Source organism: Hypanus sabinus, chromosome 13 (genome assembly GCF_030144855.1).
Source record: "Hypanus sabinus isolate sHypSab1 chromosome 13, sHypSab1.hap1, whole genome shotgun sequence".
Taxonomy (NCBI): Eukaryota; Metazoa; Chordata; class Chondrichthyes; order Myliobatiformes; family Dasyatidae; genus Hypanus; species Hypanus sabinus.
Window position 1 is genome coordinate 4,014,632 of NC_082718.1, and position 25,627 is coordinate 4,040,258.

Sequence of the window (25,627 nt, forward strand, 5' to 3'; positions counted from 1 at the left end):
ACCCAAGCCATGAATAAGTTCCATATATATTGGCTCTCAATGAGACCAAATAATTGAAATCAAGCCATGTGTTTTGTGCTTGATACTGCACTGGACAGTACAGTTAAAAGCTGGCTTGCCAGAGAAGGGGACGCTGCAATTTGTCAAATGTCTGTTTTCAATGTCATTATGTATGATTACTTATAAATTAATACTATGGAATATCTAACAGTTACCAGTCACCTTAATTAAATGCAGCACATTATGAAATTCAATCTCAAATCATGTTTTATTCTACTCATAAACACAAGAGATTCTGCAGATGCTGGAAAATCCAGAGTAATACATATAAAATGCTGGAGGAACTCAGCAGGTTAGGTAGCACTTATGCAAATGAATAAAGAGTCAGTGTTTCAGGCTGAGACCTTTCATCAGGACTGAAAAATTAACTCCTTATTTCTTCCTGACCTGCTGAGTTTCTCCAACATTTTGCATATGCTATTATTCTTCTGTTATTCTAGTTCCACACTGCCTATATATGCTGCAGCAATCTTTAAAATGTTATCTACACGTTATAAGTGGGGATTTTTAACCCGATTTCCATGCATCCAGTGATCACCTAGCAGGGATAAAGTCCTGCATTCATTGCTTCACATATAACAAACCTCAGAACCTTTTATGTGATGCATTTGTAGAACGGGGGGAGCTCAGGTGGCCATGCTTAAACCACGCCAGTTGGGTGACATATGCCCAAGCGGCCTGTACAGGATGTCCATCTGGTCAGGTCACTCCATATTGGACAGCCTGTTCCGTTGATCTGTTGTTGGCAATGGAGTACTGGGCAAGCTCCCTGCTACATCATCCTCAGCATTTAACTGCATCAATTTTGCACTAACAATAATGAAGAAATCATGGCATTAAGGATACTCCATGTTGCCAATGCTATTTTTATTGAGACTTTAAGCATTAAATATAATGACAAGAGACAACATCAGGTTAAGGGACAAAGCGCAGGGAGGAAGAATCATAAACCTAGCTAAGAGTTACAAATGATAATTACTTGTAATCATGTCACAAGCAAAACAAAAATCAAAGAGAAAGAGGAACACAGCATCCTAATGTACATTACACTGCATCAGCTATTTGTGCCCACATGTTCTGCTCAAAATAAGCGACTGATTGCTAAGCAGACAGGGCAAGTACCTCAGATAGGACTCTTGTCGGCACCATGTATCAGATTTATATATGGTCCAAGCTTGAGCAGACACAGGATTCTAACATGTTGCAGTTTGGCTAATATTTTAAGACATGAATAAGATTAACTCAGGTGCTTCCACTTCCCATTCAGTTCCAAGGCTAATTAATTTTTGGGGTGGGATGAGGGGAGCTCGATATGCAACAAAATCCTAAGTCTGCTATTGTAAACAGGCTCAAAATAAAGTTACATAAAGTAATTCCCCTTTGTTGAACATAACAAATATTTTTTTTAAAAAACATGAAAAAAAATGCAGTTATGTAGGGTTCGCAAATTAGAAAAAAAAAACAAGTTACACGGGCAGCTCCACTTCAAGACTCAATCTATCCCAACCTGGAATATTTGCTTGAGTTTTTCCCTGAATTACCTGCCAAACATTGGGCTGCCACATACAGTTGTCCGCAACCAAGCTGTGTAACTGGATTTTGTTAGGGATTGATTTAGCTTCCAATGTTTTATCAAAGTTTAGAATTTTCAAAGAAAGAACAGTAATGAAAATAAATCACCAAATGGAAGGTCTATTCTGTAATTCATAAAGAATTTAAAGGAGAAAGAATGAATTTCAGGGCAAAGCAGGGAATACGTTTCCAGTTAATTTCACAGACTAAGGTCAGCATCCAATCATGATCAGTATCTCCCCTAACACTGCCAACTGTTCACTTGAAGTTGTAGGGGACAAGTCCGATAAGATTCCGAACACCTCAGAGGAGGAAATGGAAAGTAGCAAGTCTCTCTTTTACTGAATCAGTTGGGGATTGGGAAACAGTATGACAGAGAAAAGGCAGAGGGGAAATCAGGATGTTGTCTTTTTCACATGTGGATTCTTCAGCGTCTGTAACCAAATTCATCAGCATCATCAGCTCGAAAGTCACCATAACGCCAGAGGTTCAGCTGTAAAGAGAAGAGGTTATCAGTGAAGTAATAAATATAGACAGGCAAAACAGGGGAAGTGTTCAACAATGACGCACTATGCACATTGCTAGAAGGAGCAGTGACTACTAGGAGAAGCAAACAGGAAAAACATGATGTTGAAAGGAGAGAGGGCACATACAGGAGGCAATGAAAGAGGGGGAAGGAGAGAGAAAGGATGCTGGAGAGTGAGGGGAGATGGGAGGGATGAGGAAGGGAGAGAGAAAGAGGTGGAGGAGAGGTGGAAGGGGAGGGGTGGGGGAGATGGGTAAGGGGAAGAGGGGGAGGCAGGGAGAGGGGAGGTGGGGAGTAGGATAGTGGGAGAGGGAGATGGGGAGATGAGGGGAGGAGGAAAGAGAGGTGGAAGGGGAGGGGTGGGGGAAGATGGGGAGGGTAGAGGTGGAGGAGAAGTTGAAGAGGGGGAGTGGGGTTGGGATGAGATGGGTGGGGGACAGAAGGATGGGATGGACTGACAGGAGGAAGGGGTGGGGGGAACAGGAGAGGGGGAAGGGAGGGGAGGAGGAGTGGGAGTGGGGAGAGTGAGAGGGAATGGGGAGATGGGAGAGGAAGAGATGGGAGCATGAGTAGTAATGTAGGGAGAGAGAAAAGAAGGGGGCCATGGGAGAGAAGTGGAGGGAGGAGGGAAGAAGATAGGAAGCAGATGTGAAGGAGGGGAGAAAGGGGTGGCAGGAGAGGAGGGAGTGGGGAGGGGAAGGGAGAGGGTAGGGGGTAGGGATGGGGAGGGGAGAGGGGAAGGGGAGAGGAGGGAAAGGGGGTGGGATAGGATAGGGGGTTGCAGGGAGTTGTACAGAGAGGAGGGAAAGTTTAGGGTCAGTGGGAGAGGGAAAAAGGGAATGATGAGGCTGGGTGTTTAGTGTGGAAACTGTAATCATAAAGGGCTGCATTTTTTCCATTGTAAATGTGACATGGGGCTGTTGCTAGTTGTAACTGGCAGTTTATGTAAACTCAGGAAGGACGAAGAAGCTGATTTGAATGAAAAGTAAATAGAAAATTACCCAGCTAGGCAACGTCATCAGTGCAACTCTAAATGAAATGTTGGTGATTGCCATTGTTTGTCTTTTTTGTGTCCTGTGATTAGCCTGTTTGTGTGTGTATGTGCCATTTCTACTGGTTACCAATTATGTGATCTGTGATTGGTGCAACACACACACACACAAACAAGCAGACTAATCACAGGACACATAAACAATGAACAATGGAGATCACCAACATTTCATCTGAAGTTGCCCTGATGATGTCGCCCAGCTGGGTAATGAAACATTTGCAAGCTAACAAACCAGCTCGACGAGCTACTCAAACATCAGCATCCTCAACCCAAGCTACAAATATTTTCCAGCATCTTAAATAGTGAAGAGGTCAAAAAGACATCATGAGTTTCAAAGAGGGATAAAAATAACTCAAGTTTCCTGCAGGTACCGTTTATTGGCTTACCGATGGTTTCAAAAAAGCTGTAGCGAAGATGTATGTGTTTGATGTTATTTTGGTTCAGTGTAAACAGGAATGACCTACTTCCATCAGCAGTGAGATGGTAATGAGGAACATGAATTGAAATTAATGAGTTGGGAATGATGAGAACTCTCAATGTCTGGAACTCTTAGTCTGAAAGTGTAGTGCTGGCAGAAACCCTCAACAGATTTTAAATACATCTTTGTGTTCTCCCAAAGAGCTTCCATAGACTACAGACCAAGTTCTGGGTGGGGATCAAACTGAAGTCCATTTTTGGGTAGCATGAACAGGACAGAATGAATGCTCTCCTTCTCTGCCATTAACTTGTATGTTTTGAAGGTCAGATAAACATGCAACCTAAAAATTAGTTCAAAGTCAAATATGGCAAACTGAAGCACCGAATGAATGGAGGAGGGTTGGGTGGGACGATATATGTTACTCCATACTGCACCTACCCTGGCAGACTTGGCAGCTTCTTGGGCATTCAGGTATTCTGTAACCTGTGCAAGAGAAAACCAACATTTGGTTAAATTGTAGGAAACGTGACATTGTCAATGATCCCGTCAATTCATTCAGAAACCTCTTTGACCCCCTACAATCAGACTGAAAATATTATAGCATTAGTACAAGTACTGTTAAGAAAAAACAGCTTCGTTCCCCAGGCAGTAAGACCACTGAACCCCCTGACACCACCCAGCTCTCATCACAAATGAAGCACCAGAACCATTATAGTATTTACTTTTCAACCTTATTATTTATTAATTTCCTAGTGGTAATATTATTTATGTGTCATGTATTTGAGCTTTATGCACTATGTTGTGTACCTTGGCCCAAAGGAACATTTTTTGTTTGGCAGTATGCATGTATAAGGATGAATGACAATAAATTGAACTTGAATTTGATAAAGCCGAATTTTGAAGATGATGTAAATCAAACAAAAACACTTTAAACATTCAGGTGGCAGCTTTGGACAGGAGAACTTCTAATGCTACCAGTCAGAGGTATCACTAAACTGGTAATAGTTGGTGATAAGATAAGATTTAAAATGCAAACAGTGGTAGAGGAGCTGGGAATAAGGGTAAATAATGGCAGAAGAGATTAATTGACAGAAGAGTGATGGTCCAAGGCAACATGGGACAGAACTAAACAGTAGTTTACAATGAGCAGTAGATAGAAGAATAGAATCACTGTCTGAAACCATTGGACAAGTTCAGAAAGATGTAGAGTTCAAAGCTTAAAAGAGGAGATTCTATTCCTTAAGCTTAAACTAGTTTCATTGGAACAGTGCCAGAGGTTGAGGACAGAAAGTGATAAGTTATCAGAAACTCGTGTCTGCATGGTGACTAATTAGGTGACTGATTTATAGAGTTCTTCATTAACTTACACCACCTGCCTCTACAGATGTTACTTTACCCAATGAGTTCTCTGGCATTCTATTTTAATTGCTGCCTAGCCTGGCAAAGTCCATTCAGATGATGAGGTAATTTTTGTCCAATTAGCATTAACCACAACTTTTTTCCAATCATTGTTATTCCTTCTTTTATTTAATCTCCTGCACTCTGCATGTGCCTTTTCATTCCTACCTCTGCATCCAATTCTTCTCTACATTTTAAAGCTGTTTGACTTGATCTACTTGAACACATAAACCTTTACTAGAAAGAAGTGTTACATATTCCACCATAAACAGGAGCCCAGGGGAACTCAAGAGGTAGAATGGGTCTTACACAAACAAATATATACTCAGCACCCACTTTATTTGATACAGGAGTGGAAATCCAGTGTGGCCTTCTACTGCTGCTGCCCATCCACTTCAAGGTTTGATGTGTTATACTTTCAGAGATGCTTTGCTGCACACCACTGTTACAATGGTTGGTTATTTGACTTCATGTCAACTTGAACCAATTTGGCCATTTTCCTTTGGATTTTTTTGCTAACATGATGTTTTTGCTCTCAGAACTGCTGCTCACTGATGCTTTTTTCATTTTTCACATCATTCTCTAAAAACTCTAGGGAATGTTGTGCATGAAAATCCCAGGAGATCAGCAATTTCTGAGATACTCAAACCACCTAGTCCGGCGACAACAATCATGGTCAAAGTCACTTAGATCGCATCTCTTTTCCATTCTGATGTTCAGTGTGAACAACTGAACCTTTTGACCACACCTGCATGCTTTTATGCACCAAGTTGCTGCCACATGTTTGGCTGATTAGATATTTGCAATTGTGGGCAGGTGTATGGGTGCCACTGAGTTATGCAACTTACCTTCACCTTTCTGACAAATGACTTTTCATCAGAAGCCGATATAATCTGATGAAAGGTCATCCATCTGAAACATTAACTTCTTTTTCTCTCTCCAGTGAAGTTGTTTGACCATCGAAATAAATGAAAATCCCTTTTAGAACTTCAGAATGTGTGAAAGAACATCATAGGCAATTGCTTTTCTTTGTAGTGCAGGACAGTGCAAAACCAACTTTTCATATTATGATGTGAGTAATAGATAATTAATTGTTTTGATTTTTGTACCACGAAAACCCTAAGGACAAATACACTATCCTTAGGTCGCCATGAGTCAACGACAACTTGATGGCACTCAACAACATCAATTGTTTTTAGGATTTTTAAAGAGATAGTTATTGTTCTGGATACTGGGAAATCTCCTCTTTGAATTAACAGCACAAGATCTTCTATGTGCACCCCAGAGAGAGCATTAATTGCAGTATTTGTGTATTTTTTTTTCTCTTGCTCGTTGTTTTTCAAATGAGTGGCTTGCTAGGTCACTTCAGAGCTGACCTAAATGCAAGCTCAAACAGAAAGTCAGGCTCCATTAAGTACATTTATGAAGCAGTTAAATTTTATAGCAGTACTCCAGATGTTGTGATAATTTTTCCTCTTATTCCAACCATATCTATTGACTTCAATTTCACAACTTCTGCTGAGATTTGAGGTCTCTAGCTCCATGCTATTGTTACTACAAAGGAAAAAAGTAAGTGGTAAATCAAAGGTCTTAAGGTGGATAAGTCACCTGAACCAGATGGGCTACATCCCAGCTAATAATGGATGCATTGGTCATGATCTTTCAAGAATCACTTCAATGAGCATAAACATATGAGGAAAATTTCACAAACAAGAGAAAATCTACAGATGCTGAAAATCAAGCAACACACTCAAAATGCTGGAGGAACTCAGCAGGCCAGGGATCATCCATGGAAAAGAGTACAGTCGACAGTCCTGCCAAAGAGTTTTAGGCCTGAAATATTGATCGTACTCTTTTCCATAGATGCTGCTTGGCCTGCTGAGTTCCTCCAGCATGTATCTCTTGTTATGAGGAATGCTTGGCAGCTTTCTGCCTACAGGAATTTAGAAGAATGTGGTGGGGGAGGGGGGGGGTTCAGGCAGGAGATCTCACTGAAACCTACTGAATGTTGAAAGGACTAGATAAGGTGGTTGTGGACAGGATATTACCTTTGGCGGGGGTATCCAGAACCAGAGGGCACAGCTTCAAAATTGAGAGATGACCTCTTAGAACAGAAATAAGGAGGAATTTTCTTAGCTAGAGAGTAGTGAATCTGTGGAATGCACTGCCACAGGATGCGGCGGAGGTGAAGTATGTGGGCATATTTAAAGTGGAAGTTGATAGTTTCCTGATTCATCAGGGCATCAAAGCATATGGCAAGAAGGTGTGTGTATGGGTTTGAGTAAGATCTGGGATCAGCCATGATGCAATGGTGAAGCAGACTTGATGGGCTGAGTGGCCTGATTCTGCTGCTATGTCTTATGGTCTTATGTATTTGGGTATGAAATTCAATTAGAATGAGATGTGCTTGACATTGGCATAGTCTATGTCTAGGATCACTGTTAACCCTCCAATCTCTGGAAACCCAAGCACATAACTCAACATTTCAGAAGTAAACTGAACAAATGAGACATTAAACTACTTGGGTTCTCTAGGGTACACATAAAAAATCCCGTGCCAATAATTCAAAACAGAAAGGAGGTATTTTCTGGCATCCCTGGCAATATTCATAACTAGCCACAATCACATTTCTGTCTCAACAATCATTCTGCGTGGAAAACGCTTCCCATTGCCCTGCACTACAAACAAAAGTAATTGGGTATAATGTGCTATGGTACATTCTGAAGTTATGAAAGGTGTAACAAAAATGATAGGTTTTCATTTATTTAAGTGGTTGAACAGCCTGGCAACACAAATATGCAATCAAAGCTGATGCACAAAGAGTAGTTATTAAGATGAAACTGGTCTCCAAACAAAGAGACAAGAACTTCTGTAAGAACCTTCTCTACTGTCAAGATGAAGCCACACTCAGGTTGGAGGAACAACACTTTATATTTGGTCTGGGTTGCCTCCAACCTGATGGCATGAACATTGATTTGTCTAACTTCCATTAATGTCCCCCTTCCCTTCTTACCCCATCCCTTAATTATCCCTCCCCTTTTCTCTCTCTGCCCCTCTCACAATCACTCCTTGCCTGTTCTCCATTTCCCTCTGGTGCTTCCCCCCCCTTTCTCCCTAGGCCTCCCGTCCCATGATCCTCTGCCTTCTCCAGCTCTGTATCCCTTTTGCCAATCAACTTTCCAGCTCTTGGCTTCATCACTCCCCCTCCTGTCTTCTCCTATCATTTTGGATCTCTCCCTTCCCCTCCCACTTTCAAATCTTTTACTATCTTTTCTTTCAGTTAGTCCTGACGAAGGATCTGGCTTGAAATGTCAACTGTGCTTCTTCCTAAAGATGCTGCCTGGCCTGCTGCGTTCCACCAGCATTGTGTGTGTGTAACTTCTGTAAGGCTTTGCTATCTCAAGTGCAATTCGATTCAATATTTGAACATAAATTTAAAAAGGCTGGTACAGTATTACTAACTGTGAAATATATTTGAAATATGTTTGCTTAGTGACCAACATTGGAAATCAAATAGTTTATATATTCGACATTCTATGAGGAAGGATCTTGGATACAAACAATCAGGCATTAGAATGACAAAAAAATTATCTTTAATCACAGCTATATTGTAAACTAATACAAATACTAAGTGGGTAGATGAAGAGAGGCAAGCCTATTTAAGAATCAGGGAAGTGATCTATGCAGATGCTATGGAAGGCAAGTTGGTAAGGAGGAAGCATAAGGAATGCTGGCTTGGAAGAGATGCATCCAGGTTGCTGAAGGAACCGAGAGTGGGCGTTGCAGGAGGGATTTCCAAAAGCTGCTGTTCTTTTATATGTACAGAGAGGTTCTGGAAAACTAAACAATGTGACACCCATGTTCAAAAACTATTTAAGAATATGCCAACAACTACAAGCTGATAAATTTAATCTCAGTCGTGCAGAGAATCTTTTAGAAATAACAATCAGGGATAAAGAAGTATAAAAGAAAACACAATGATTTATTTGAATTGTTCAAGGCCTGCAAGATTTCAGTTGCAAGGTTTGACTGGAGAATCTAGGGTTATTCTTGGAGCATAATATGACAGATTATTTGTCAGAGGTGTTCAAGATAATGTCAAGTTCAGATAGGGTAGAGAAGCTGTTTATATTAGTGGATAGCTCAAGGAATAAGGGACAGAGATTTAAAATAATGGGAAAAAGATAGCATAGAAAAATACATTATGAAGTCAACAAAGGAGGCAGGATATTTTAAATCCTGTTTTATGTCAGCTAGTAATCTCTTGGTGAAGGATCCTCTGGGAAAGAATGATGACAGTATAATAGAGGTTGATAACAATGTATAAAAGCCAGAAACTAGAACCTTAAAATTAAATAAAGCCAATTATATAGGTATAAGGTGAAGCTGACTAGGGTAGATTGCTGAATTAGATTACAAGGTAAAGTAGTAGATATGTAAACATTAAAAATCTGTATTTTGTAACTCCCAATAAGCAAACATTCTATTCAACATACACTTCCAAAGAAATATAACCCAGCTCTGGCTAACGAAAGTGGTTAAGAAAGTTGTCCTAAAGAACATAAACAAAAAGACCGCAGGAATTTCAAAATCAATACGTTTATGAATGTGATTGGGGGGGGGGGGTGTTGATGTAATATTAGAGTGAACCAGCAAATATAGTAAACTTCCTACAGGTATGTAAACCTCTTGTTCACAATTGTAATTATCTTGTTGCAGAGCCCACAACATCCCTAAAAAATCAGTGTCAAGACAGTAAATCTAAGCCATTGCCCCAACACATTTCTCAACCTTCCTCACTGCAATGCTGTTCCTCACCTTCAACCAGCTCCTCACAAGGGTGGAGTGAATTTACTTGACAATTTACATTGTGTCCATTCTCGAACCAAGTTCACTTTAACCTCAGATTTATGCTGCAGATGATGATTTCTCTGAGCACATTCAGAGGCTGAGCAATTTGTACACTGAAGATGAGAGAACAGGCTTGACAGTCAACTTCCAAGAAACAGAAGCCCTCCCTCTCCCACTGGCAATAAGTCACTGGAAAATGTGGACCACTACAATTTTGGGAACTCCCCTCAAAAGTGGCACTCATCAGTGATGAAAATCATTATTATCTTTAGCGTGCCAGCATAGGCTTTAACCATTTGAGGAAAAATGTTTGAGGATCAGGATCTCCAAGTCAACACACTGAAGACTCAATGTCTAGGGAGCAGCTACAATCTCTGCCCTTCCTGGACAATGAACTTTCTATAGCAGACAGGTTAAAGCAGTAAAGAGGAACCACCAATGATGTCTAAACAAAACACGCCAGCTTTGTCGGGTATGATAAAGAACAGCTCAGCACTGCAGCCTTAATTAACTTCAACCAATTTCAATGAGCAGGTTACATCACGTTCGATACTGCACTCCTAAACTGTTACATAACTCCAAAACTGTCGAGTTTCTGCAGCTATTGGAAATCAGAATACTCAACAGCATCTATGGAGGGGAAATAAACAACTGATGTTTCAGGCCATCTGCCTCCTTCCTTTCTGGTCCTGATGGAAGGTCTTGGCCCGAAACATTGACTGCACAGTTCTCTCTATAGATGCTGCCTGACCTGCCAAGTTCCTATAATCTTCTAAGATGAACAAAGAAACAATTCAAGCACATTCTCAATGATTTATTTGCAAACATGTGGACATCAACTCATGGGAATTCTTCATATTGGCTGTACAAAATGATGGGATTGAGCATCTTTGATGCATTCTTAGAGGTCATGGAGATGTTCAAAGTTAACAGTGGAAGGAAGGCATCATCTTGCAAGCCACCCATCCACCCTCCCTATCAAGGTTCTCCTGCCCCATCTGTGACAGAATCGGTCACCAAATAATTTTCAGAAAAGTCACTTTGACTCTCAAGGTGCCCCTAAAGAAAAGAGATTAGGACGGTAAAATCACCGTCAGTATTCAAAGCAAGATTGGGAAATTGGGAAACAGAGCAAAGTGAGCAAGCATTCTTCACAAACATGAGGAAGACTGCAGATTCTGGAATTCCAAGCCAACACACACAAAATGCTGAAGGAACTCAGCAAGTCTGGCAACATCCATGGAAATTGATGTTTCGGGTTGAGACCCTCTTTCAGGACTGAGAATGAAGGGGAAGATGCCAGAATAATAATGTGGGGAAAGGGGAAAGAGACTACCTGGAAGGTGATAGGTGAAGACAGATGGGTCAGAAGGGTTAAGGGATGAAGAGGAAAGAATGTGATAGGAGAGGAGGGTGGACCACAGGGGAAAGGGAAAGAGGAGAGGACCCAGGGGGAAGTATTAGTCAGGTGAGAACTAAAAGGTTACAATGGGAAATACATAAGAGGGAGGAGCAAATTTGTTTATTGGAAGGAGAAATCAATATTCATGCCACCAGGTTGGAGGGTAGCCAGATGGAATATAAGGTGTTGCTCCTCTACCCAGAAAAAGCCTCAGCTTGGCACAAGAGGATGCCATGGACTGTTATGCCAGAACAGGAATGGGAATCAGAATTGCAGTGTTGCCATCAATAAGCTGAAACCGCACGGATCTCCTGAATGGACAGAGGCAGTTAACAGACAGACAGGCAGACAGAAATACTTTATTGATCCCGAGGGAAATTGGGTTTCGTTACAGTCCCACCAACCAAGAATAGTGTAGAAAAATAGCAATATAAAACCATAAATAATTAAATAACAAGAAGTAAATTATGCCAAATGGAAATAAGTCCAGGACCAGCCTATTGGCTCGGGGTGTCTGACACTCCAAAGGAGGAGTTGTAAAGTTTGATGGCCACAAGCAGGAATGACTTCCTATGATGCTCAGTGTTACATCTCGGTGGAATGAGTCTCTGGCTGAATGTACTCCTGTGCCTAACCAGTACATTATGGAGTGGATGGGAGACATTGTCCAAGATGGCATGCAACTTGGACAGCATCCTCTTTTCAGACACCACTGTCAGAGAATCCAGTTCCACCCCCACAACATCACTGGCCTTACGAATGAGTTTGTTGATCCTGTTGGCGTCTGCTACCCCAGCACACAACAGCAAACATGATAGCACTGGCCACCACAAACTTGTAGAACATCCTCAGCATCGTCCGGCAGATGTTAAAGGACCTCAGTCTCCTCAGGAAGTAGAGATGGCTCTGACCCTTCTCGTAGACAGCCTCAGTGTTCTTTGACCAGACCAGTTTATTGTCCATTCGTATCCCCAGGTATCTGTAATCCTCCACCATGTCCACACTGACCCCTTGGATGGAAACAGGGGTCACCGGTGCCTTAACTCTCCTCAGGTCCACCACCAGCTTCTTAGTCTTTTTCACATTAAGCTGCAGATGATTCTGCTCGCACCATGTGACAAAGTTTCCCACTGTAGCCCTGTACTCCGCCTCATCTCCCTTGCTGATGCATCCAACTATGGCAGAGTCATCAGAAAACTTCTGAAGATGGCAAGACTCTGTGCAGTAGTTGAAGTCCGAAGTGTAGATGGTGAAGAGAAAGGGAGACCGGGCAGTCCCCTGTGGAGCCCCAGTACTGCTGACCACTCTGTCTGACACACAGTGTTGCAAGCTCACGTACTGCGGTCTGCCAGTCAGGTAATCAATAATCCATGACACCAGGGAGGCATCCACCTGCATCACTGTCAGCTTCTCACCCAGTGGAGCAGGGCACAACAATGCACAACAGACTGAAATGAATATTAGAGCATTGCTGCCACTTATGAACTTGCAATCCAGTGAGGAACTTTTGAGCGAGGAGATGAGAAAATATCGCAAATAAAGCTTGCAATATTATATATGTATATCTTACAGACTACAAAATAAAGATTGGTTTTATTCAATATGTTGAGATAGAAGATGAAACATTTTTGCAATATTTTAATTTAATAAGCATTATATTTTGCACATTTATTTGAGAATACTGGATTCCACAATATGCTATTTTAAGGACCGAAGAACTTGCTTGGAAGTAATTATGGCACAGGATGCTCTTAAAAGCTTCTTTCTTCCATGCCTCAAAGTGCACCAGTTTCCAGAGCACTTTAATATGAATACTTGCAATATTCAGAGTTCACTGACTTTTGGTTCCAATAGAGAAAGGTGTAAAACAGTGCAGTCTTTGGAGACGCACTGTATCAATTACAGAAACACTAAGATTTCCTTGTTTAGCCATTTCCACAATGCTGATACTTTTGCCAGTTTTATAAATGCAAAATATGGGCCAATGTTTCCATACATTAGCTTTGCATCAAACAGGCCTCCATTATCTAATCATTATAGAATCCTTAAAACACATAATCACTCAGTGTACTCTTTACTACTACTGAGATGTGTTCTGTTTACATTACTGTTTCCTATAACTCCATCCTCACCTCTTCAAATTATTCTTGTTTCTCTATTCTTTATCCTTTCTGTATACAACAACCTGAACTATTCTAAGTGAGGTTGCATTAATGAATTACAAAGAGGAAAGATTAACTCTCAATTATAGCTCAGTAATGACCTTTTAATGCTTCTTAATATCTGATTTAGTACTCTCATTGCCATTAAACATTGTTGTGAAGTTAATTTGGGGCTCATCTTCTCTGTACAGTATTTGCTTTCCTGGGTTAGAACACTACATCCATTTAATCCTTTTATTTCACTGTGATATCCAGGTTAAGTCATCGGCACAACCAAGAAAGATGCTTCAATATATGTGCATTGTCCTTAAATTAGTCAAAAAATGTAAATCAGCTTAAGAATATCTTCTTGGCAGGGACTTACATATAATGTCAACCTGACCATGGCTTTAGAAGTTAGGAACTTGCAGTGTGCCCAAAGGAGTGTTTAAAACAATAATTAAGGCTGCACAATGAACAGATAATTACAACAATTGTTTCCATACAATGCAGAAACATTTAACAATGCTGAGAATAAAGTAAGAAATTCTATTGTAGACATATTAAAAAGTTCCTTTGCTAGATTGCATACAATTCTTCCTTCTTTATTCATTTTTGTGACATGGCGCATTATCCATTCCTAAATGCTTTTAAGACGATGATGTGCTGTTACCTCTCCAGTGAAGGTATTCCCAAGTGCTACCAAGTAGAAAGTTTAGAATTAAATCAGCTCCAGCAAAACATTAGTGACCTACGTCCAAGTGAAACCAGTGTGTGATTTAAAAGGTAACAAGGAGGTGGAAGTGCCACATCTTTATTGGCATTAGAGGTCAAGAGTATGCTGGGGCTGTTGAAGCAGCCTAGGCAATAGTGTGCATCGTATGCAGTATGCACTGTAACCACTATGCCCTGGGGGTACAGCAGCACATGGAATACCAATTACTCAATCACACTCCTGACTTGCCATTTGTGAAAAGACTGTGAGATGGCAGGAGGTTGCAGGATAAGCCAGCTCAGGGAAGGTGTCAGACTATTGGATCATTGGGGTCTCTTCAAAGTTCAAAGTACATTTCATTATCAGAGTATGTATACTTTATACAACCTTGAGATTCGTCCACTTACAGCCAGCAATGAAACAAAGAACCCCAATAGAAACCATTAAAAAGAAAAGAAGACCTTCAAACACCCATAAGACCATAAGGCATAGGAGCAGAATTAGGCCATCTGGCCCATCAAGTCTGCTCCACCATTCAATCATGGCTGATCCTTTTTTTCCCTTCCTCAACCACAGTTCCCGGCCTTCTCCCCGTAACCTTTAATGCCATGTCCAAAGAAGAACCTATCAATCTCTGCCTTAAATACACCCAACAACCTGGCCTCCACAGCTGCATGTGGCAACAAATTCCACAAATTCACCACCCTTTGGTTAAAGAAATTTCTCGGACTCTCTGTTTTGAAAGGGCATCCCTCTCTATCCTGAGACTGTGCCCACTTGTCCTCGACTCTCCCACCACGGGAAATATCCTTTCCACATCTACTCTTTCTAGGTCTTTCAGCATTTGAAAGGTTTCAATGAGATCCCCCCTTCATCCTTCTGAATTCCAGTGAGTACAGACCCAGAGCCATCAAACGTTCCTCATATGACACCCCTTTCATTCCTGGAATCGTCCTTGTAAACCTCCTCTGGACCCTCTCTAATGCCAGCATATATTTTCAAAGATGTGGGGCCCAAAACTGTTCACAATACTTAAGGTGAGGCCTAACCAGTGCCTTATAAAGCCTCGGCATCACACCCTTGCTCTTATATTCGAGACCTCTTGACATGAATGCTAAAATGCCATTTGCCTTCCTCACCACTGACTCAACGAGTAAATTAACCTTCAGGGTATTCTGCACAAGGACTCCCAAGTCCCTCTACATTTCAGATTCCTGGATTTTCTCCCCATTTAGAAAATAGTCTGCACATTTATTTTCCAAGATTGTATTTCACATGCCACTATCTTGCCCAATCTCCAAATTTGTCTTAAGTTCTTCTTCATCCTACCTGTTTTCTCAACACTACTTGACCCTCTACCAATTTTCATATCATCTGCAAACTTGACACCAAAGCCACCTATTCCATCATCTAAATCATTTATATACAGCATAAAAATAAGTGGTCCCAACACTGATCCCTGTGGACCACCAATAATCACTGGCAGCCAACTACAAAAGGATCCTTTTATTCCCACTCACTTCCTCCTACCAATCAGCCAATGCTCTAACCATGTTTGTAATTTTCCTGTAATACCATGGGCTCTTAACTTACTGGGTAAGCAGCCTCATGTGTGGCACATGTTAAAGGCCATTTTGAAGTCCAAATATACAACATCTACTCAATCCCCTTTATCCATCCTACTTGTAATCTCCTCAAAGAATTCCAACAGGTTCATCAGGCAGGATTTTCCTTGAAGGAAACCATGCTGACTTTGTACTATCAACTCCATCACCTCAACAATTGAATCTAACATCCTCCCAACCAGTGAGATCAGGCTATCTGGTCTATAATTTCCCGCTGCTGCCTTCCTCCTTTCTTAAAGAGTGGAGTAACATTTGCAATTTTCCAGTTGTCTGGCACCACGCCAGAGTCCAATGATTTTTGAAAGATCATTTTTAATGCCACCACAATTTCTAATGCTACCTCTTTCAGAACCTCATCTGGTCCGGGTGACTTATGCACCTTTACATCTTCCAGCTTTTTGAGTACCTTCTCTCTTGTAATAGAAACTGCACCCACTTCTCTTCCTTCACACACTACAACATCAGGCATACTGCTAGTGTCTTCCACAGTAAATACTGATGCAAAATACTCATTTAGTTCAACAACCATCTCCTTGTCCCCCATTATTATTTTTCCTGCCTCATTTTCCTATATTCACTCATTTCTTTTTTTTTAACATACTTGAAAAAACTTTTACTGTCTACTTTGATATTATTTGCTAGCTTGCTTTCATATTTCATTTTTTCCCTTCTAATAATTTTTTGTTACTCTGTATGTTTTTAAAAATTTCCCAATCCTCTATCTTCCCAATAATTTTTTTGCTTTGTTATATGCCCTTTTTTCTGCTTTTACGATAGCTTTGACTTCCCTTGTCAGCCACGGTGGTACTATTTTACCATTTGAATACTTCTTCATTTTTGGAAGACATATGTCCTGCACCTTCATTTTTTCCAGAAACACACGTCATTGCTGCTCTGCTGTCATCCCTGCCAGCAGCTCCTTCCAATTTACTTTGGCCATCTCCTCTCTCATACCACTGTAATTTCCTTTACTCCACTGAAATACTGCCACATCAGACTTTACTTTCTCCCTATCACATTTCAAGTTTCAATCATGTGATTACTGATGCCTAAGGGTTCTTGTACCTTAAGCTCCCTAATCGCCTCTGGTTCATTACATAACACCCAATCCAGTATAGCTGATCCCCCAGTAGGCTCAATGACAAACTGCTCTAAAAAGCTATCTCTTAGGCATTGAACAAACTCACTCACTTGAAATCCATTACCAACCTGATTTTCCCAATCGACCTGCATGTTAAAATCTCCCATGACTACCATAACATTGCCCCTTTTGACTCACCTTTTCTATTTCCTGTTGTAACCTGTGGTCCACCTCCCAGCCACTGTTGGGAAGCCTGTGTATAACTGCCATCAATGTCCTTTTACCCTTGCAGTTTCTTAACTCAACCCACAAGGATTCAACATCTTCCGATCCTATGTCACATCTTTCTACTGATTTGCTGTCATTCTTTACCAGTAGAGCCACACCACCCCCTCTGCCTACCTTCCTATCCCTCTGTTATAATGTGTAACCTTGGACATTCAGCTCTCAACTACAACCATCCTTTAGCTATGATTTAGTGACGACCACAACATCATGCAAAGTGTTCTCTTCCAGGAACCTGTATAAAAGAGATGTTTTGCACCTGAACTGGAGAGGACTAATAGCCTAATATCCTAGCTGGAAGGTTTACTAGTGCTGCACGGGCATGAGTGGATTTAAATTATGTCACAGGGCGACAGGAACCAGTGTACCAGAATAGATAGTGGAGAGGTTGTGGAGACAGATGTTGGTAAGACTTCAGACAAAGTCAGGAATCAAAAGATTGGGCATGGTGCGACTAAGGTTCTCAGCTGCATATAGTTCAATAGAAGTAATATTGTAGGAAAGGCAGATATGCTCAGGGCAGTGATCAACACATGGAAATATGATATTGTAGCCATTTAGTGAGACTTGGTTGCAGGAGGGGTGGGACTGGTAGCTAAATACTCCAGAGTTCTGTTGTTTTAGATGTGACAGGAGGGGTGGCATTATTAGTCAGGGAAATGTCACAGTAGTGCTCAGTCAAGACGGACTGAAGAACTCATCTAGCAAGGCTTTAGGGGTGGAACTGAGGAATATGAAAAACATGACCACATTAATCAGGCTATATCATAGACCACCTAATAGTCTGCAGGATTTAGAGGAACAGATCTGCAGAGTGCTACAAGAAACATAAGGATGTTATAGGAGGTGAATTTAACTTTCCACTTAATGACTGGGACTCCAATATGGTAAAAGGACTGGATGGGATAGAGTTTGTCAAATGCATTCAGGATAGTCTCTTAATCAGTATGTAGAAGTCCCAATAAGAGAATGTGCGATTCTTGATCTGCTACTAGGAAATGAGACAGGGCAGGTGACAGAAGTTTATGTAAGGGAACACTTTGCATCTAGCGATTGTAATGCTATTAGCTTCTAAGTAAATATGGAAAAAACTGATGCGGTAAAAGGTCAGGGTTGAGATCCTAAATTGGAGAAAGGCTAATTTTGATAGTATCAGAAAGGATTTGGCAAGGCTGTTTTCTGCCAAGGGTGTACTGGGTAAGTAGGCCTTGAAAGGTGAAATTTTGAGAGTACAAAGCTTGTATGTGCCTATCAGAATAAAAGGTAAAGATAACAAGTTTAGAGAAACTTGGTTTTCAAAGGGATACTGGAGGGCTGGTTAGGAAAAAAAGGTATAGACAGATAAGAACAAATGAGGTGTTTTTGGAGTATAAGAAATGCCAGAGAGCACTTATGAAAGAAATCAAGAGGCTGCCCTAATAGACACGGTGAAGGAGAATCCTAAGGGATTCTACAGATATGTTTCAGAGGAGAAGGATTGTGAGGGGCAAAACAGGTCCTTTGGAAGATCAGAATGGAAAACTACATGGGAGCCAAAAGAGATGGGAGAGATTGCAAATGGAATTTTGCACCTATACTTACTCAGGAGACGGACACAGTCTACAGAAGTAAGGCAAAGCAGCAGTGTGGTCATGGATCCTATACAGATTACAGAGGAGGAGGTGTTTGCTGTCCTGAGGTAAATTAGGGTGGATAAATCCTCAGAGCCTGGCAGGTGTTCTATGTTCTCTCCAAGCTGTGTGCATGCGCGCGCACACACACACACACACACGTTTCTCAACCAGCACACAAAGGAAATTTATGTGCGCACAAAAAGCTAGTTACCTGAAATAATGAAGTAATTAATAATTATACTTTTTGAAAATAATCTTTTAGCTAAATGTTTCTGTTAACTAGTTAGTTGGTTTTTCAAATACCACAATGCACGTCACTAACTTACGTCACCTCACCTTTCCTGTTCCAGTTTGTACAGCTGCATCATACAATTCCAATATCATGATCTTCTAGCTGAAAATACTGTATAGTTAATGATTTCAAATTTTCTGTGCAAGGAAAAATTAAATCCAAACTGATTTCAAACTTTGCTCAAATGGTGGCATTTGTACTTCAAAATGAACAGTTTTGCGACCTTGCACAGTTGATGGACATTGGGAGAACCTTTCTTGCGTCTAGTGCGGACTGTGAGCGAGGTTTTAGCCTGATGAATCAACTCAAAAACAAGCTGAGAAACCGTTTAGGTGAATGTCATTTGGATATGTGAATGAGAATCAAAAGCTATCAACTAGTCTAGATAGAGTTTACAAAGAATGGGTAAATGCCAAAGACAGGAGAGAGAAAAAATAACTGAGTGACTTAAATATGTATGTTATTTTGTTGTTATCATGTGCAGTTTTATGTCAAATATTTAGTAAACCTACATAAACTGTGCCATGTGTGCATTCAGTGCGCATGTACTTTTGTCACAGGAAAAAAATGTGCACAACATAAGATGTTTGCACACACTGACTACGTATTAAAAATTGGAGGGAACATTGCAGGTGTTCCCTTGAACCCTGTGGGACTAAAGAGCAGAAATTGCAGAGGCCCTAGCAGAGATATTTAAATAATCTTTAGCGACAGATGAGATACCTGCAGATTGGATAGCTAATGTTCCGTTGTTTAAGAAAGGCTCTAAAAATAAACAGGGAAATTATAGGCCAACGTGCTTGACAGCAATAGCAAGACAGTTATTGGAAAGTATTCTAAGGCACTGTATACACGAGATAGATAGAAAATGATTAGACCATAAGTATAGGAGCAGAATTAGGCATTTGGCCCATCGTGTCTGTTTTGCTATTTCATCATGGCTGATCCAATTTTCCTCTCAGCCCCAATCTCCTGCCTTCTCCCCGTATCCCTTCATGTGTTGACTAATCAGCAATCTATCAACCTTTGACTTAAATGTACATAAAGACTTGACCTCCACAGCTGCCCGTGGCAAAGAATTCCACAGATTCACCACTCTCTGGTTAGAATTAGGGATAGTCAACATGGCTTTGTGCATGGCAGGTAGTGTCTAGCCAATTTTATAGATGTTTTCTATAGGAAATTACCAGGAAAATTGATGATGGCAAGGCAGTGGATGTTGTCTACATGGACAAGATGAGGTAGTAAATTGGATTAAACATTGGCTTTGTGGGAGAAAACAGTGGTAGTAGATAATTGTTTCTTTCACTGGAGGCCTGTGACTAAAGGAGTGTCATTACGATCAGTGCTGGGTACTTTGTTGTTAACATCAAGATTACGCCATGTACTGCGGCTGTGTTGGAAGCTCCGTACCAACTTTACAGTGTCCTGCTAATTTTTGTAATTTCCTTTACATTTCTTGTTCAAGAAGCTGACAGTCACATCAGATATAACCAACTGACTCTTCTGAACATTGAGAAGATGGCATTTACCCACATGTGCCGCCTTTTCTACACTGGCATCCCCTGTTTACGCGATCCATGGGAGGCTCATTTATTACACTGCTGATATCTCGGAGGCAAGGGAGAAGGGGCGGCATCCTGGTGAGGTTGTGATGGTGTCCTAATTGGCTGCTGCTCCCTAGCACACTCCTGGCTAATGTTCAGTTCCTATCAGCGGGAAACAAAGGAATGTAACGTTTTGTGCATCGTGGAGACCTGGCTGATGGAGGAAATACCAGATCATGCCATTGTGCCCTCTGGGGTCTCCCTGTTCCAGGCAGACAGGTCGAAAAGCCTCTCTGGGAAGAATAAAGGAGGAGGGGTATGTTTCACTGTCAGTAGTGCTTGGTGCGACCCCCGGAGTGTGCATCCCCTCAAATCCCTTTGTTCCCCGGATCTGGAGTGCCTTGTGCTGCTGTGTAGACCTTACCGCCTGCCTAGAGAGTTCATGGCTGTTATTATCACAGCTGTGTATATTCCGCTGCAGGCTGATACTGACATAGCTCACAAGGAACTGTATGAGACCATCAGCACCCTGGAGACTGCACATCCAGAGGCTGCCTTCATCATCGCTGGTGACTTTAATAGAGCGGTAATAAGGTCCCTCGGAAGTTTTGTCAACACAGCCAGGTGAACACACGGGGAGACAGCATACTTGACCACTGCTATTCTGCCTTTCACAATGCTTACAAAGCGCTCCACCGTCTGCCGTTTGGGAAGTTAGATCACTCCTCCAGGCAGAAGCTGAAACAAGAGGTGGCCACAGTTAGGACTGTCCACCATTGGTCTGACCAATCAATCTCCCTGCTACAGGGATGATGACGTCAACTGGAATGTCTTTCATGATGAGGATGTCTCCGAGTTCATGGAAAGGGTCATGAACTTCATCTGGAAACACATCAAGGATGTTGCCCCCCCCAAAAAATCGGTCAGGGTCTATCCAAACCAAAAACCCCTGGATCAATTGTTCTGTGCATGCTGCACTTACCATGCAAGACAAAGTTTATGTTGCCGGAAACCAACAGGAACTCAAGAAATGCAGCTATGATCTGCTCAAAGTCATCAAGGCAGTGAAACAACAATACAGGGACAAGATCCAGACCCTCTCCCAAACACAACACACACAGCTTATGGCAAGGCCTGCGTAACATTGCAGACTTCAAAGCAAAGCACAGTGGTGCTGATGAGCTAAGTCCTTTTTTACTCCCGGTTTGACCTCACCAGCACTGACCCCCGAGGAGAGCCGCCAAAGCAACCCGCACCTTGGTCATCTCTGAGGCTGAAGTACGCAGGAGTTTCCAACGACTGGACAGCCGCAAGGCTGCGAGACCAGACGGCAGGTACTCAGGTTGTGCATGGCACAACTGGCAGGTGTGTTTACGGACATTTTGAATCTCTCCCTCTCCCAGTGTAGAGTATTCTTCTCCTTGCCCTACTTAAAAGGATGCGACGGTGGAGAATTCACAATGGAGATGCCATTGAATATCAAAAATAGATATTAGATTCACTCTTCAGTGAAATGGCCAATGATTCATTGTGGCACAAGTATCAGCCCCGATATTTTCTACGATTTGCTACATGAAACATTTCATTTGTCGCAGAGCTGCAAACAGAGTTGAATAATATTCAATCAGCAGTAAATGTCCCCTCTTCTGAACTGATGATGGAAGGAAGGTCACTGATGTGCCTGCTAAAGACAGTACTTGACCCTGGACAACTCTTGCGACAATGCCCTAGGGCTGGGATTATATCAAGTTCCTTGATGCTTAACAACCATAATCATCTTCCTTCATGTGAGATATGACAAGAAATGTTATCTCCTTGATACCTATTCACTTTTGTTGTACCAGGCTTCCTTGATGTCACACGTGATCAAATGCTGCCAGGTAGCTATTCTTCCCTCAGCTGTGGAATTCAGCTCTTGTGATCCACATAAAACCAAATCTGGGCAAAATTCCTCGAGAAAGCTGGTTTCAAAACTATACATCTTCTTCAACCCTATTCTTCCAGCTATTTACCAGCTTCTCACATCTGGCACTGATATTTTATATATTTCATATTGAGATACGTCTCTACCAAAGAAAGTGTAAGGCCCTCCTTCCCTTTGCTAGCCTTCAGGTCACCCTTGGGCAAGCTGTAACACCTGCTTGGCCCTCTCCCCGATCAGAGTCACACGAAGCCATGGCAACAGGTGGTGATGGTTGTATGAGCAGCTGGTGCTTATCTCCAATCTCAGTTATTTGACCACTGATGCCAGTCTCTGAAGAGTATTGATAATGGCGAGGGTCACCCATCTTGTAAAGACACTGCCCAGAAGGCAATGGCAAACCAACTCTGCAGAAAAATTTGTGAAGAATAATCATAATCATGGAGGCCATGATTGCTCACATCATACAACATGGCACATAATAATGAAATTGATTATGTATTTACCCACTTAATATTAAATTAAACTTTCTACTTTTTAAAACTGTATTGTATCATCTTAGGAGCTGTGTTGTATTCAATGTGAATCTTTCAAAGAGATTCCTCATTGATGTATGAAAGATTCATTACAATCTTTTGAAATTGTCCTCTTACACGGAATGTAAAAGTCTGCATTTGGAGTAGCAGAATATTCTCATAGTAAAGATCAAACTCTAAAGGTAGTATCATATAGAGGCAGAGTGTGCTAATTATTCCAACCTACCCAGTTGCTTTGATCGAAATTTATATATCAAAATTCTAAGCAGTGACCGCTGTGTAACATGAAATGGTGCAATACACCCCAGAGTACTCCAGGCTTGCAGAGAGCAAGCAGTACACTATTATCATAACTCCTGTTTATACACCAATCTCCATAGAAACCATCAGCTCTTTCTGGGGTTCATAGAAGTAAAGACTACTCATTGTGTATAATTGTTCAGATTGTCTACACTTCTACTCCCAGTGGTAAGAATGTGAAACATGGTGATACATGGAATGACTGAAACATATATTACTTACAGCAAATTTAAACTGCAGACCAAAAAGAAACACATTGCTAGGTTTGGGTGAAACTGGGTGGGAGAGCGTATGGTGGACAGGTTTGGATATGGTGTAGAGTAGGAATGAGGTAAATGGCAAAAAGGTGTAGTAATGAGTACTTTTCAAAGATCAGGATTGAATTAATAAGCAATTGCATTAGCAATCCAAATCAAGAATAGGAAAAATAGGGGAAGTAGAAACTCATCTTTCTTAAATTTTAACTCTTTCCCTCTGCACAGATTGCACATGATCTGCTGAGCATTCTAATATTCTGTGTTTTATTTGAAAACGATGAGAGGGCAGGGAAATAACTGGTGCTACGGTACCACAGTGGTTAATACAGTGTCAGAGTTCGGAGCTCAGTTCTAACGTCATCCATAAGGAGTCTGTAATGTCTGGTTTCCTCTCACAGTCCAGACATACCAATTAGTTGGTTAATTGGTCATTGTAAATAGTCCCATGATTAGGCTCGGTAGGGTTAAATTGCAGTGGGTTTGCTGGGCTGCATGACTTGAAGAGCCTATTCCGTGCATTGTATCTCAATAAAGAAATAACTGATTTTTGCATATCATAGCTTTTATTTATTTATATTTCTTCTGTTGTTGTCCCTGAATGACCATCCAGGACAAAATGTATAACATAAATTGGTTCCTTTAAACCAGATCATTAACTAGACTAAAGCTATAAAGAACAAATTGAAAAACTTCATTACTATTTAAATCATAAATTATGAAAGACAAGTAAGGATTTATGACTACAGCACCTGGATACTACTGATAACCACAAATGAAGTAGGTACCTGCAGTTTAAGGATCTTCAGCTCAGAATTGATGAACTGGAGTCAGAGCTTTGGATAATTTGATGCATCGGGGAAGATAAGAACATAAGAACATAAGAGATAGGAGCAGGAGTAGGCCAATCGGCCCCTCAAGCCTGCTCCGCCATTCAACAAGATCATGGCTGATCCAGTCTGAACTCTAGTTTTCACCGAATCCCACAAGGCAACAGTGCCAACCAACAGGGCACCATGCCATCCATTTTATTTTATTATTCATCCCGCCCAAACCCATGTGATCACTCAGGGGAAAAAAAAACGATTTGCCAATTGAGGAGAAAAAATCTGGAAAATTCCTCTCCGACCCATCCAGGCTATCGAAAACTGGTCCAGGAGATCACATGGCTGATCTAAACCTAGCCTCATGTCCACTTACCTGCTCGCTCACTGTATCCCCTAATGCCATTTTTATCCAGGAAAATGTCTATCTCCGTTTTGAATTTATTGAGTGTAGTAGCTTCCACAGCTCTCTGGGGCAGTAAATTCCACAGCCCCACTACCCTCTGAGTGAAGAAATTTCTCCTCATCTCAGTCCTGGAACTTATTTTATTTTAAGGTTATGCCCCCTAGTCCTAGTTTCACCCATCATTGGGAACATTCTCCCCGCATCCATCCGATCAAGCCCCTTCACAATCTTATATGTTTCAATAAGATCGCCTCTCATTCTTCGGAACTCCAATGAGTAGAGTCCCAATCTACTCAACCTCTCATCATACATCAACCCACCCATCCCCGGAATTAACCTAGTGAACCTTCTCTGCACTGCCTCGAGAGCCAGTATGTCCTTTCTTAAATATGGACACCAGAACTACACGCAGTACTCCAGGTGTGGTCTCACCAATACCCGGTACAACTGCAGTAAGACCTCCCTGTTCTTATACTCCATCCCCCTCGCAATAAAAGCCAGCATTCCATTGGCCTTCTTGACCACCTGCTGCACTTGCATACTAACTCCTTGTGTTTCCTGCACCAGGACCCCCAGATCCCTTTGCACAGAAGCATTTTCCAGTTTCTCTCCATTTAGATAATAACTTGCTCTATTATTTTTCCTGCCAAAGTGCAAGACCTCACACTTGTCAGTATTATATTTCATCTGCCAAATGTCTGCCCAATCACTCAGCCTATCTATATCCCCCTGCAGGGTTTCAATATCCTCCGCACTCATTACGCTCCCTCCTATCTTTGTGTCATCAGCAAACTTCGATACGTTGCACT

General features: G+C 41.4%; 1 protein-coding gene across 1 annotated transcript in view; it reads right to left on the reverse strand.

Annotated features, from left to right (window-relative positions):
• Nucleotides 1–905: 905 nt before the first annotated feature.
• The window catches only part of snd1 (staphylococcal nuclease and tudor domain containing 1), a 990,315-nt gene continuing 965,593 nt past the window's right edge, over nt 906–25,627 (reverse strand). The window contains exons 23-24 of the mRNA XM_059987006.1: nt 4,066–4,110; nt 906–2,125 (exon numbers count right to left, since the gene is read on the reverse strand). Of these exons, the coding sequence (XP_059842989.1) occupies nt 2,060–2,125; nt 4,066–4,110 (111 nt within the window). The 3' untranslated portion in view covers nt 906–2,059. The remainder of the gene's footprint in view (nt 2,126–4,065; nt 4,111–25,627) is intronic.